Source organism: Molossus molossus, unplaced genomic scaffold, assembly GCF_014108415.1.
Source record: "Molossus molossus isolate mMolMol1 unplaced genomic scaffold, mMolMol1.p scaffold_m16_p_14, whole genome shotgun sequence".
Taxonomy (NCBI): domain Eukaryota; kingdom Metazoa; phylum Chordata; class Mammalia; order Chiroptera; family Molossidae; genus Molossus; species Molossus molossus.
This window is the reverse complement of record NW_023425349.1, coordinates 60,049,188-60,064,463: the sequence shown is the minus strand read 5'-3', so window position 1 is coordinate 60,064,463 and position 15,276 is coordinate 60,049,188. Positions and strand designations below refer to the sequence as shown.

At 39.5% G+C, this 15,276-nt stretch overlaps 1 protein-coding gene across 10 annotated transcripts in view; it reads left to right on the top strand.

Moving 5' to 3' along the window:
- Positions 1-15,276, top strand: part of PTPRD (protein tyrosine phosphatase receptor type D) — a 315,163-nt gene that overhangs the window by 167,910 nt on the left and 131,977 nt on the right. For 6 of the 10 annotated variants that reach the window (XM_036260627.1, XM_036260626.1, XM_036260625.1 and 3 more), the window contains 3 exons: positions 4,530-4,690; positions 10,218-10,229; positions 14,500-14,612. In XM_036260627.1, the coding sequence (XP_036116520.1) occupies positions 4,530-4,690; positions 10,218-10,229; positions 14,500-14,612 (286 nt within the window). The remainder of the gene's footprint in view (positions 1-4,529; positions 4,691-10,217; positions 10,230-14,499; positions 14,613-15,276) is intronic. The other 4 variants (XM_036260629.1, XM_036260631.1, XM_036260628.1 and 1 more) reach the window with 1 other exon arrangement.

The following is a 15,276-nucleotide window of genomic DNA, read 5'->3' as shown; positions in this document are numbered from 1 at the left end:
AACAGTACGGCTTTTATGTTTCATATGTTTTCAGCATTTACTTTATAGAAAAGACTTATATTCAGCTAGTGTAGCTTTGGCAGAGATACCTTCCTTTTGTAAGCCTCTAATTTTCTGAATAATTGTTGATAAAGCACCTAATTACTCCCAAGGATGGACTGATAATTTGCATAGGGAAAAGTGTCCCCCTCAACAAAGACAGAAGCTTTACCCCAAACCATTGCCTTATATCAAGAACATCAGAGGACTGGTTTAGATGAGCAGAGGTTTGACCTTTTCTATTACCCCACCTGCTGAACAAAGTTTGTGTTTTACGAGGCTGGTGCCATTTTATGGTTTTGTTTTCCTTTCATTTTTCGCATCTCTGATTCCTGATCTATGTACTTTGGGGAAACCTCTGCTTAGATTTCTCTCTTAGCTGACGAAGGCCAAGGCTCTTGGTAAAGAATTTGAAGTCAGAGAATTTTGCTTACTTTTGTCTGCCAGTTTGAGTGTGACCTACAAAACGGAGAGGAGAAAGTGGGAATCAAAACAATAATGCTGATGTGAAGAAGCATGCTTCTTGGATAGTTAGTGTCTGTCTAATCCCTTGTGTAAATCTTTACATTGCACTTACCTTTTTCTTACCTGCTTCTGAGAAGGTTGTAAATATACTGAGCTGTTGTCTTCTTTGGTGCATTAGGAAACATGAGCCTAGTTCATGTCCCGCCGGGGCCGAGTGAGGGACACGGGAAGGGAGAATGGGTGACCAGCACACAGTGGGGCATGTGCCCTCCAGCTGGACTACTGAGCTTGTCCCGCTTAAAATGAGAATTCGTACCCTTAACAAAGTTTATGAAAATGCAGGTTAAAAAATGAAATATATTTACTGGTCATGGAATAAATGAGCATATTGTTTCATACCTTGATATTCTTCGCCATTTGAAGAGATGAACATTTTCTTTTATTCAACCAAGAATTGTTGGGGACTCACTATTGCAAAGTTCTGAGCTAGCTGCTTTAAGCATACAAACTGAATAGTGTATAAATGCCTATCATCTAGAAGTTTCTATTTTCATTAAAGAAAAGAAGACCTGTGCACAGATTTAAAAAAATAAAAGTTTGGTGAATACCATTAAAAAAGGAATAAGAGACTACCTAAATTTTAAAAATTATTTTGACCTATATTTTGCGGAACAACTGGTTATTTCCGGTTAAATGAATTAGCTTAATTGAAGGCAGTGTTTAAGGAAAGCCTTGGAGATTACTTGGATTTCCTGAGCTGAGTGGCGTGGAATTTGTTACAGGGCTACAGAGAGAGAACAGAGCATTTGGGGAGTGGTAACAAGAAGTTCACTGTGATGGAACATGTTATATGTATTTTAGAACAAAACTGTGGAGGCCCTTATGAACCATGCTAAGATGTCTAGGTTTTATTCAGGAATCACCTGGAAGATTTCATAGCCGTAGTTTAGGGTAACTCTCTCAGCAGTAGAGATTTTGAGGAAGGAGGAAACTCTTGGTAGGGTTTGGATGAGCATGAATGAGGTCCTGAAGAAAAATGGTACCCATGGGATTGGAAAGAGGGTGGATGGAAATGGGGGACATAGATTAGGTGAAATCAGCAGTTTCTAATTTTAGTTATTGTGAGGGTGAGAGAAATAAGCAAGTGAAAAGGAGGGTATGTCTGAGAAGTAGGCAAGTGACACATGTGGTTTGAGGATACATGTAGGAATCTCTAGAAACAATTGGAAATGAAGGTCTGGGACTTGGTGGGGTTTCTGAGTTTAGGAACATTAATGAGAAAGTACAGTGATACCTCGGTTCTCGAACGCCTCGGATTTCGACCAAATCGGTATTCGACCAGGAGATTCGAGAAACTTTTGTCTTGGAATCCGAACAAATATTTGGAACTCGAACTTCCGAGATGAGCCGAGTTGAGCCGAATGGCGTTCATTCGGCCCAGCGCGCCTTGCTTGCGTCCTCAGTGTGAGTGCAGAGAGAGAGTCACGCTTTGTGGAGAGAGTCACGCTTTGTGGAGAGAGTCACGCTTTACACTGAATTTAACCCTTAGACATACTGTACACTTTTATTTCTTGTTGAGACTTATGTTTTTCTACATATTATATACAAATTAGGCCAGTAAATAGGCATTTTCTGGGGCTTGGAACGAATTAATCCAGTTTCCATTATTTCCTATTGGGTTTCATTGCTTCGGTTCTCGAACAATTTGGTTCTCGACCGTCCTCCTGGAACGAATTATGTTCGAGAACCGAAGTATCACTGTATTCTGCATCGAGGTTGGTTTGTACAGCTGGGGATCATCTTGCCAAATAAGGGAGAGAAAGAGGGACTAGTGGAAAGTAAAATGTGAGATGATCCTCATCATCTCAAGAGGGATGATCCTCAGCAAGGTTGGGAGGGACTAGGTGACGACTAAGCTAACAGGGCCAGAGGAGGGAGTTGTAAAGGAGGCTCCGTCGACTGTGGCAGATCTGGAAAAGATGTCTGGAAGGGTGAGAACTGAATAATGGCAATTAAATTTGGCAAATGAGAGAAGGGGACCCATGCAGGGGTGAGAAGAGAGGAGGAGTGGGTGGTAGAAGAGGTGGGGTGGCCCATGGATGTGGATCGGTCTCTCCTGGAAAAGGAAAAGGTGTGACCTTCAAGGGGGGCAGAGTTGAAAGAATACAGTTTTAATATAGGCTAAAACAGGACAGAACAAAATAAAATATTATAAAATCCAAATTCATAGATACTCAGTCCTTTCTTTCATCGAGTAACTGTATTTGTCCCAACTTTGAGGAAAAATTGACAAATATAATTATGTATAGATTTGAATTTTACAAAATGATGATTTGATATCTAGATACATTGTGGAATGGTTACCAAGATCTAGATGATAAACATATCTATTGCCCTGGCCAGTTTTGCTCAGTGGTTAGAGCATTGGCCCGAAGAGCATTGGCAGACCAGAGTCCCAGGTTCGATTCTGGCCAAAGGCACGTACCTCGGTTGCGGTTCATCCCCGGCCCTGGTCGGTTCATGCAGGAGGCAACTGGTCAGTGTGTCCCTCTCATATCAATGTTTCTCTCTCTCTCCCCCACTCTCTCTCCCCCCCTCCCACTCTATCTGAAGATATTTGAGAAAGTGTCCTTGTATGAGGATTAAAATATATATATATATTTTTTTTATGTATCTCATCACACATAGTAACTCTTCTTTTGTGTGTTGTGAGAATGCTTAAGATCTACTCTCAAAAATTTCAAGAACACAGTACTGTATTAACTATAGTCACCATGCTGTACATAGATCCTCAGAACTTACTCTTCTTATAACTGGAGGTTTGAATCCTATAACCTACATCTCCTCATTTCCACCCTCCAGCCTTTGTCAATCACCATTCTATTCTCTGCCCTCAGATAAATGGATCTATGCTGTTGCAAGTGGCAGGTTTTCCTTCTCTTTTAATGGCTGAATAATATTCCCTTGTATATGTATGTGTATATGTGTGTGTGTGTGTACACACGTTTTCTTTGTTCATTCATCCATCCAAGGACACTTAGGTTGTTTCCATATCTTAGATATTATGAATAATGAGGCAGTAACACTGGTGTGCAGCCACCTCTTCAAGATGATGATTTCATTTCTTTTGAATATATACCCAGAAGTGGAATTGCTGGATCATATGATCTATTTTTAATGTTTTGAGGAACCAATATACTGTTTTACATAATGGCTGTACCAATTTACATTCCCACCAACACTCTGTAAGATTTCCCTTTTTTCTCTATCAATCAGTTGGGAATAATCACACCAACATTTGAGCAGTAACTAATAAAACTGAATGGAAATTTTCTGATATATCCTTTTAAATTCTAAAAATGCTGTGTTTTGGAAAGCCATAGCATCAGTTTCATATACCTTTCATCTATAATTTGAACATTGGACTTCTCTTTTGAAGTGTAGACTTTGTTGTTTGGTCTCAACTTTCTAACTAATGTACAGTGCTGAGTACTGAGGACTATTTACATGATGTGACACTTAATTAAATAGTAATATTTTTCTCTACAAATGTTTGCTTTTTAAAGTTGGTCTCCTTAACTGGGTGGTAATGTCATGAAAGCTGGAACTAACAATCCTGTTGGTTTTCACACAGCAGGGACACAATGGCACAACGTCAATGCTCATTGAACATTTCGCCACCGGTTAATTAACTAGTATCGTACTTCATAAGACTATTTAATATGCCATAGATAGACCCCAGTGAAGTATATCTGGAGTAGTGTACACCATCAAAAATGATTTCATTATAAAATACTTCACCGTCTAAGGAAATTTAGATTGCAAAGCCTCTTCACTTTTTCCTTCTTCCTTCCCCCCTTTTCTCCTCCCCTTCTCCTGCCTTCTTCTCCTTTTTATTTACTAACATTGTTTCACACACTTAGCATCAAATCCACTCTGTCTTGAATCTTTGCTTCTTCTAATGTGAAAGATATACACTAGAAAGACATTCATTTTTAACTAATACAGACTCTGTTTTTCCTCAGAAGATGTATGCAGCCAGCCCCTACTCTGACCCTGTTGTGTCGATGGATCTGGATCCACAGCCAATCACAGATGAAGAAGAAGGCTTGATCTGGGTCGTAGGTCCTGTCCTTGCAGTGGTCTTTATCATCTGCATTGTCATAGCCATTCTTCTTTATAAAAGGTAAGTTTGCCCGGTATTTCTGTTGCAGTCTTGGGGGCCACCTTATTTGAAGACTTGGTAATCCTTCTGTGGTCATTATGGTGTTGGTCTTATTAGAAATGTTTCCATGTAGCCCCAGTCATCATTGGGAGATGCTGTCATTAGCTAGAACAAAATGTAAAGACTGTGTTATTTATAGTCACATTCAGTGTGTGTGGTATAGACCTGGTTGGTTGCCCAGCATGCACGAATCCTAGCCTCTGACTTTTGAGCTATTTCATGCAGTATGAGCACTTTTCATGACATTTGGGACAGTAGTACATTCACAATCAGGTAATCCCATGCAAGCTTGCATTTGATTGTTTTAAACAATTAATTGCTCAATTTCAGCATGATTTTTGAAACACTAGAAATGTGCACATTTGTGTCCATTTCATAACTCTGATGTGCATATGTACAGAGATTTTTCCTGTAGTTATTTCTCAAAACTTAGCCAAGTAGCTAAAATTTGTAGATTAGAGAAGGAAAACAAAAAGAGGAAGAAAAGAAACTTTTTCCTTCCTGCTTTCCGTCTAACCCTTATTCTACATCTTCAATATTGAATTCTCATTTGTGTCCAAAACGGGATGTGAGGTACAATTTTCCTTTAAAAAAAAAAAAAAAAAACATAATTACCTCAGCTGTGTACTCCCAAATACCAATCGGACTTAGTGTCCCTGATTACAATTAGGATGCAAACAATTCACATCCACCCCATGTTTTCTGACTGTCCACTCTTTTTAAATTCCATTTCTGACTTCATTACATATACGCAAGGTTTTTTCCCCCCAAGATCACTGCTTAGTCAGAAGGGAGAACATTAATAATTCTTTATTAATTATTCTTTTTTTTACTTAAAATATCATTATAATATTATAAATATATACAGTTAAAAAGTTAACATATATAATACACTCTCTCAAACATTTAGAAAGACTAAATTCTGAATTATTTCCCTTTATATCAATTTTTCTTTTCTTCCAATTCAAGTTGTATTTCATGAAACTTTCTGTTCCCATTTTCCTCGGTAGTGTGTCCTCTTTCAGAATACTCTTTGATGAACTTTTCCCTCTACTATAAAATAGCCTGCCTCTCTCTCTCTCCCTCCCTCCTTCCCTCCTTCCCACCTTCTCTTTCCCCTCCTCCTCCTCATGAACTTGACATTCAAAATCAATGAGAGTTTCTTGCTGATTCTTGTTTGCATGCTTAATCTGATCATCTTATTCCCATTGTTTCATTTTCCTATCCATATAGCTCTTTTCATTAGGTTTAAATTATTATCTCTACCTGTATTCCTTTGTTAAACATAATCCTCTGTTCCTGGAATAGCCTTTATTTTATTTTTCTCTTGACTCAAAAGTATATTCTTCCAGACACTTCTTTGACAAACTTTCTCTTATGAAGCTGTATTCCATTTTATTTCACCATGAAGAAAGTATATTTCACTAAGGAAAAATGGGCAAATTAAAGAAAGAAGTCCATAACCATAACCCATTAAATTACCTATCCTATTTCAGAGCTAGAAAGAATGAAAGAAATATCCATCATTATTATTTTTTCCTGATCACTGCTATCGCTCAATTATCCATGTCATAAAATAGCTGAAAAATCAAGTGATTGAAGGCCAAAATCTCCTCTTAGTTGATGGTTTCAATCTTCTCATCCCAATTTGTATCTTATCAGTATGCATCGTGTTTGATGGCCTCTGTCTCGTACAGGAGGTAAGAGCAGGAAACAGGAGGTCGCCACATGTCCCAGAACAGTAATCATGGTTGAACCCAAGCAAGAGCTGGAAGCCTTTGCTGTTCACGGGCTGCACTTATTACCAGAAGAGGATACAGGAATTCAAAGCAAGAGTAGAATTGCAGTGGTTTTCATTGAAAGTTTGTTCAGGTTATCGAATCCTACTCTGGGAGTCAGATCACCAACCGTGCTTGCTGGCCTCTGCATTGCTTGACCACATCACGTGACATTTCGTGACTATTCAAAAAGGACAAAAAGCTTGCCTTATTTTTTTTAAGTTGTGTTTTAGTCAGCTATATCTGACTACCCTCAAGTCGGGTCACTGAACAGAGGCGTGCATGAGATTTATGAATTAGTTATGTAAATGTGAAGAAATAGGATTTGATCCTTAATAACTTTTTCCATTCATAACTCAGTTTTCTTCATTTGCATGTGCTTGGGGGGAAAAGAAATCCAACAGTTATATAATTTTTTTCCCTAATCCTGCAGAGAAGAGGCATCACATTTAAAGGTTTTATGACTCCGTTGAAATAGAGGCGCGTTTCAGCCTGTGTGTGTGAGCGTTGTCTAATGCAATTGTTGGGAGATGCGCACATCCCCGAATGCTAAGTATATTTAGCTAACCATCTGAAGGCCCGTGAAGCATTTCTGAAATAGAAATGCTTGCTTCAGCAGTAAAGAACATTCCTGACTTGAAATTCAAGTAGACCCAACAATGTCCTTCTTGATTATCATGTGGCAGTTCAAGAGGAAATCTGTAGGCAATGAATAGTGTCTTTTATTGCTTGGATTCTGGGCACAGCTAATTATGTAATAAGTACTTCATCCTTTTAGGTGCCTTTCCTTTTATATGCCAGTTATTGAAATGGACTTTGTTTTTAATCTAGTAATTTGAAAACCTACAACACATTGATAATCACTGACACAACAGTGTCACCGAGGTTTTGTTAAGGGCCCTAAAATACCTTCTGAATCATCAGAAAATTAAAATATGCTTCGTAGGTCTTTAGTGTTACAAATTACCTTGCACTGTGATTTTTTGGGGGGGAAATTTTGTACTCTATATGGGATATGTAAAATACTTTTAAAATGCAAAATAGAGATGAGATGGTATCAAGGTTTAGAAAAACACTGGACTAGGAATCAGTGAAATTGAGCTTAAGTCCCAGCCCTGTGAGTCGCTGGCTGTGTGGGGTGGAAAGTCATGCCAGCACTCTGGGCCTCCGTTTCCCCATTTATAAACTAAGTAGGTGGGCTAGACAATTAAACTTTTTAAACAATAATGCTCTATAATGAGAACATAAACACAAAGTAATAGACTATGCACTATATTATTGCTGTCCCCGGGTTTGCGTGTATGTTTTTTAAATATGACTCCAAATATGACTCCTCACCCCACTGCAGAGGAACCCATAAAGCAACGGAGTGCTCTTAGCTAGTCATCCGTCCTGTACCTTTGTGACATACGTAAGGTGTTTCAGCCATTAGCTCTAGAACTGTTCAGGAATTCTTTATATAGAACATATTTAATAATAAAATGTCAAGCTGACTCTAGGGGAAATCATTCCAGGATGGGTGAAGAGTGTTGTGGGGTACTATTTAAAAAGAGAAAACACAGGGTCGGAAGCTGGAAAGATCTAAGGCATGGTCTAGAGTAGACAAAACTGTCATCCTTGAACAGAATAGTCTGATCTGAACGGACTCTGTAGAGAGAGTAAATACTTTTCAAACCCACCCCCAGACTTTTATGGGTGACGGCCATGAGGCAGATGTGACTCAAGTAAGACTTCGGCTGTCCCCAGATCCAACATGGGGCTTCGCCTCTGCGGTCTTCTCTCTTTATGTCCACCCTGCAGGTACTTCTAAGCTGTCATCAAAGCAAGTCCTTCCTCAGGCCTGAACACCTTTCCTATCCCTCCACAGCCACTCCTCCAGGCCTGGGGAGCGCCAACTCATCCTTTAGAGGGAGGCAAAGATGCCACCGACTATGTAAATATCTTTTGGGGTGCCTCCCTCTCGTCCTCTCCTCTCTACCGGCTCAGGCTGCTCAGGGTCCCTTTTCTACGCTCTCAAAGCACTTTCTGCGGCTCTGTTACACACTGGACCACATCACCGCAGCTGCCTGTTGTCTTAGCCCTCCTGCCCCTCCCCCCAACAGTGCGGGTTAAGAACTCCGTCTGGCTCCTCACCGCGCCCTCTGTGCCCAGTAGAGCATGGCAAGGGGGATGTTGAATGAACAGATTTCTACAAGCCAAATAGTCTTAACACACTCTGTTCCACCACTTGTTGACTCCATCACTCAGTATCGCCTTTATCTTGGCTGGAAAGAGCTGTGATAAAACCCTCTGCCTATAATTTAAATATGCTGGTTCCAATAGTCTTCTAACTTAGATATCGGCACCAGGTGTGTACCCATATGTGTGGTGGGGCCGGCAATTCTACAGAAGAGGGAGTGACATGCACACTGTGTATTCATTCATCTGAACATCAACAGCTTTTTAATACATAAAACTGATAATTCGCTAAGTGGTTCTCTTCCATCCAGAAGAATAGATTTTTCCTACAGCTGCTGACCTCATTGATTGAAAAATGAGCAGGTTAGAGACATATATGTAGGATTTTTTTTTTTAAACCTGGCACCACCAGGTAAATCACTTTAACATTAAGAAAAGAATTAACTAGTATGTTTGATATCGTTTTCATTATTCTCTTTGTATGTGTTTTGTACAGTTTAAATGTGGCTTTTGTATTCTGGAAAAGATATGAACTAAATTATCTCAAAGCCAGACACTCTAGCAAGACAAGTATATATTTTGTTGGCATTACGGTAGACTTTATAGGGAGAACTCAGCAGATACTTTGCAATTCGCCTCAACATGGAGATTGTTCAGATTACTTCTTTACAGGTAAAGAGTGCACTTCCCGCAGAAGGAACATGGTTATTTAAAGAATCCACACATTGCCCCAGGTGAAGGTGTCCGTGAGCATGAGCTCAGTGTGTTCACAGACAGCAGCGCCTCTCTGACTAGGAAATTCTCTGCCACGTCAATGGCTGGTAGTAAAATATGTTTCTGGATTAGCCCAGCTATACAAATGGGTCATGCTCTGTAGATTTATAATGATGAGTATTACTTTTTCCAAAACTGAAAATGTATTTAGCCTTTTATTGGAAAAAAAGATTTATGATCACCTGACTTGTCAAAAGGTGTTTGAAGAAATAATTTCCACCACTTTATTACCTGATGGTGTATTATACAGTTGTGCAAATTTTTGTGCAGTTCAATGCAGTTTGCAAGTATTTTATATCATTAAGGGAAGAACCTACCTCTTAATGAAGAACTCTTCATTTTAAATGAATGAACTTCTTATATGGAATAGCATATTCCCATTAAGTGCATTAGTAGTTTTCTCATGGTATGTTTTGTAAAAATCAAATTATATTTCTGCCTTCAAAGACATCCTGGAGTATAATTAACTGTGGCAGTATTTTGTAACTTGATGGATAAAAGTGAATATGACATTAACACACTCAAACAAATGCTTTACTTAGCAATGTGCCCTCATGTCTTCCATTTACTTGATGATTAGAAGCCTTTAAATATTTTGATATACTGTCATTTGCTAATGTGTGTAAGTTATGTGTCCCCACCTGTGAGCACTGTTAAACCTTGGTTGTCATGGTTACTCTTATTACCATTGGCCAACTAACATTTAGCCTTTCTTTTTCTTTTTCATTTTTATTTTTTGCTGCATTAAAATGGAGCAGTAAACCTGACAGGTGAGGAATAGAGAACAAACCCCTTTAATGCTCAGTAGGAAAAAATAAGATGTGGGTAGATTTTGCAGCTATTGAGGGGGTGAGGGTGGAGGTTGGGTGTGAAAGATAATACCTGGCAAGTAGAACATGGATCAAGCCCACATTCATAAAATATCTTGATATTAAAATGATTCTGGGAGAAGTTTGTCGGGGTCCTAAGAAGATAAGACAGATGCTCTTCATTTAAAGCTAAATGTAGAAGGCAGTGCCACCAGTCTGAGTTGTGTTTGTCGTGAAGGTGAAATGAACATCTGTATGTGTTCATGTGTCTGCAGAAGAGAAATGCGAGGTGTCCCATAGGCTGTTTTGTTCTGTTTCGTTTAAGGTCAGTTTTTAAGTTTGATCTCAGGATAGTAATATTGGTGCTTGTTCAACCCTCCAAATATTGATGGTAGTGTTTTAATGAAAACCCTCATGTAATTCCAAATTATTTTCCATGCCTTCCAGCTTTGAATAATCATAGTAATCATCATAATAATAATATCTGTACTGTGTGATTATTGATTGGTCTAATCTAACCTTCTAGCTCTCTAATTCATATCTATCCATATATTCATTTCTATATGGATAGATATATATTCCTGATTAAAATTAAACTGAGAAAAGGATCTCAGTGTTCATCTAACCTGCCTCCTCCCACTCACTGTTGTATTCCAGTGGTTCCCAATGAGTCGGCCCTGGATCAGTAGCATCGGCCTTACCAGAGAACTTGAAATACAAAGTCTCCCCACCCCCACAAACTACTGAATCAGAGACTGGGCATGGATCGGGTCAAGCCAACCTATAGTTAACAAACCCTCGAAGGAAATTCTGATGCATGCTGAAGTTTGAGAACCACTACTGCATTCTTTTCCCTAAAATTGCTTAACATGGTCAGCAAGCTATACTACACTTTCACTGACAGGAAGCTTGCTACCTTCAGGAGGGTCCTCTTTAGTCATTTATTTATATATCTATCACCAGTTATCATTGATTCAGGTGAAAAACACACGAAAAATACAGTTTTTCTTCCAGCCAAAAGAGAAAACTCTTTGAACCCACTTAATATACTTAGAAATCTACCTTTCTATTATAACAACTTGATCACTTACTTCTTGTCCTATTAATATGAAAGTTAGGACAAAAGTTAGATCTCATCTTCTAACCCTCCTCCTCCATTCCGTAAGTGAAGAAATTGAGATTTGTAGTTGACTTACCCAAGGAGATACACACCAGTAGTGGCAGAGTTGGGGTTACAGTCCTAATGGTGTCAGAACTGTGAAGTTCTGTTTGAACTGATACCTTTGTATGTTAATAGTAAAGAGTTCAAATAAATAATAGTTTTCCAGAAACCTGTATCCCCAGAGGTCTGAATATCTTTGTTCCTTTAGCTTTGATCTTCCATACACTCTCCCTTGTTCTTGCTTTCCACTTTGCCCCTACATAAGAATAAGTGAAGATAAAGCACCCCTTGGACCACAGAGTAGCATTTTTGTTGTACATTATTCACATCCCAAATAAACAAGTTTTTATACTGTTAGTTTCTGCCATCTCTGAAAGGGCAGGTCATTTCTGTTTCCTTTTGACCCATGATAACTCCTGTGCTTGGTAAATAACTTCCCACTGCAAGGAATGAACTTACACTGGGCTTTATACTCTTAATAGAAAAAACAAAATAGCAAGGCAGCATTTACATTCTCCTTGGAGTCACTGTTCTTTGCTTTTTTACTAGTTTAATGTGAGAGTAATGAGATCTCTGCAAACTTAGAAAACAATGTTACTAAATACTTTCTTGTCGGACCTGATTTAGACCGTTAAATGCCATTTAAAACTTTACAACAGTAAATTCAGTTTTTAAAGCTCTTTACTACTTCTTATAACTGATGACGGCCAAACCCCTCATTTTGCAAACCTTGAGTAGAGATTCTTTTTGTTAGGCAACAAGCATTTTAGCACATTTCTGTTTTAAAAGAACGTGATAAGAGTGTGGGAAGCCAGAACGAGCCACGTTGCCATCATCCAACTGAAACTAAACAAAACAAAATTTAAACTGCTGGAGTTTCTTTAGGTGGCTAGGATTTTTGGAGTCTGAGATCTTGGAGGTCATTTTATTTGAACAGAAAAGGTGAGGGAGAAGCTACTGATTAAAGGTCAGGCTACCCCTTCGATTTTTTTTATAAGTAAGAATTGTAATTTTACTCCTGGGCTTTGGGTTTTCCAAGACTCATATGGGCAACAAGATGTGATTTTCCCGCTTCCCTGGCCCTTGGCGAGATGGAGTTTCTTTAGAGAGTATCTTGTTCTCTTAATCTTGGGGTCCCTCACCTGGCCTCACCGAAGAGGAAGATAAGGAGGATGTTCCACTTTATCAGTAGGAGAGAAATAGTCTCCTTGCCCAGATATTTCTACTTCTGGTTTCCATAGTCCTGCAGCAGTGACAGTAGAGCCGCTGTGAGAAGGGATAGAAATCGGGTTTCAGTCACAGGGTCTGGCTCATCAGTAAAGACACGTGTGTGGAAAGACCAGTGCCTGAGACAGGCCACAGGGGTGACTTGAAATGAGAAGCCCGACCATCTGCTTGTTATACGTGGTGTGCGTTAGTCAGCCACACTCCGTGACGTTTTGTTAACCCGTTTAGATTCTGCATCTTCAGTGGTGACATGAATCTGTCGGTGTGGGGAGGCAGGCATGCCCAGCATAAATACAGTGACGTTTTCCACTCTGAAACGGGTCATCCTCTCCTTCTTTCCCCTGGTCTTCTGAGCCCCTTTCTGCTCCTCCTCACATAGTTTTCGCCAGCCTCCGTCTCTTCTCTTCTTCCCATCTTACACTCCACAGAACTGGAGCCACCTCATCTGGCTCACCCAGGAAAAGGCATTTAGACAGCTGTAGTTTGCCAAAGGCATGGCTCTTGAGCAAACTGAGTGTGCTCTCCCTTGGCCTCCCTCTTCGCTGTGTCCCTGGTTAGTTTCATTTGATACAGAGGAGCAGAGGTAGAAGGAAGACCACTCGCTTTTCATGGAACGATCCTGGGTGACACTGAGTGGGAGCCCACAGGGACACAAATAAGCTCTATCACAGTCATACAGAAAAGAGAAGTTTCTAAAGGCTCCCCGGCCCCCTTTTCCCTGGGTTAGAATGGCCCTGCTTTGAGCAAGAGAGATGTAGGATCATGACTCTAGTCTGGGCGTTCCTGCCATCAGTATTTGAGAGAAAGCACTATTCGAAACTGATTTCCATTTGTTAATTATCCATCTAAATCAACCTAAAACATAATAGGTAGGTACCATTCTGAGTATTTGGGTTTGAACGTAAAAATGAATAAAGAAATCTTAGGGGAAAGAAAAAAACCTGACATTCTTTATATAGACCTTTGTTAACAGTACATTTTGACACTTTAAATAAGACTAGTTAATAAAATTGGTGGATAGCAATTAAAACAAAGATGAATGAATTGTGTGACGAATCACTAATAACAAGAAACTGAATGGTTCATATACCTGAATGATCATTAGGAAAAGGGGAACTGCCCACCAGGTGACACTACTTTTTCTCCTGTCTCTCTCTGATTGACTTCCATCAACAAAACATCAATCATAGTTAGCTTAACACCGTAAACAGCCAACACTGTCATCGTTTTTTTGGTGGAAGGGTATTTGAAAGAGAAAGGGGATGTTGTGTCCCAGTCTCCTGCCAGGTATTAGGCTAACTTGGAATCTCAGAAATACACTTACTGCATTTATCTGCCTTTTGGGAAAACCCACTGCAAGTTAATTCTGTAGCCACCAGCTATAGATTCTTAGAAAGGAGAAATTGGGGCAGATTTAGAGGTTCAGCTTGAGGCCCAGTAGTTTCAGAGCTCTTCCTCATGGTAGCAATAATGTTAGCATCGGCTGCTAGGGTTCCTCTGGCATGTGCCTCACAAACAGAACCAGTGGCTAAGGGAGAGTCACTGTGCAGCTCATCGGCTCCCCCTTAAAGCCTGAAGTCAGAGTCATTGAGTTTCATTCTAGAGCTGAAAGAGGACTTTGAGGTCACCCACCTAAACAAAACATGTATCCCTGAGGAAACACTATAGGCCAAGTAAGGAAAAGCGACGTGAACAAGGTCACAAAGCTAGCCCATCCACGTTTTAAAACCAAAAGTTGGGGAGGGGCATGACTCTGCTTTTTAAATTTGTTTCAATTGTTTTTTGTTTGTTTGTTTGTTTGTTTTATTTTTTAATTTTTAAATTTTTACTTTCTCCCTGTAGAAAAAGGGCAGAGTCCGACTCTAGAAAGAGCAGCATTCCGAACAGTAAGGAGGTCCCTTCACACCATCCAACAGACCCGGTAGAACTAAGGCGCCTTAATTTCCAAACACCAGGTAAGAGTCATGACTCCCCTTGTCCATGATCCAGCCTTCACTGAAACTGTGTAGCCTAGTTGATGTTGCCTTGAGAGATGAATGCATCGCTTTATTTTGAAAAATTTGGTATCTCTTTCTCTTTTATTTTCATATTATTGAGATTTGCCAAAATATAAGTATTGAAAGGAAATTAAACTCTCTGTGCAAATCTGAGGTGAGGTGTAAATGAGGAAAAAAATATATAACTCTTCTACAAACATGGACAATTTATACTCCTATAAGAACAGCTACCATTTTTACGGGCTTATGACCGCAATTATTATTTTCAATCACATGTATATGGAAAGAATTCAGGTTCTCATCTTATAAAGTGAATGAATAGATGGTGGATTAATGTTAACATCATTCGCCCGACTGGGAAAGAATATACAGGGTGGGGCAATAGTAGGCTTACAGTTGTTTGTATGAGAAATAATACAAAAATAATAATACAAGAATAAACTCTGTGTTTTGCATATTCATAACTGCACACCTGCTTTTGCCCCACCCTGTATTCTGTAGTTTTCTATTAATTTGTATCTATATTACTCTGAAAGAAAGGGGTGGGGAAGGGAGGGGAGGGATGGCCAGGAGAGGAAGGGAAGGATGTGGGGAGGGAAAGGAACTAAATAAGGCAAAGTTT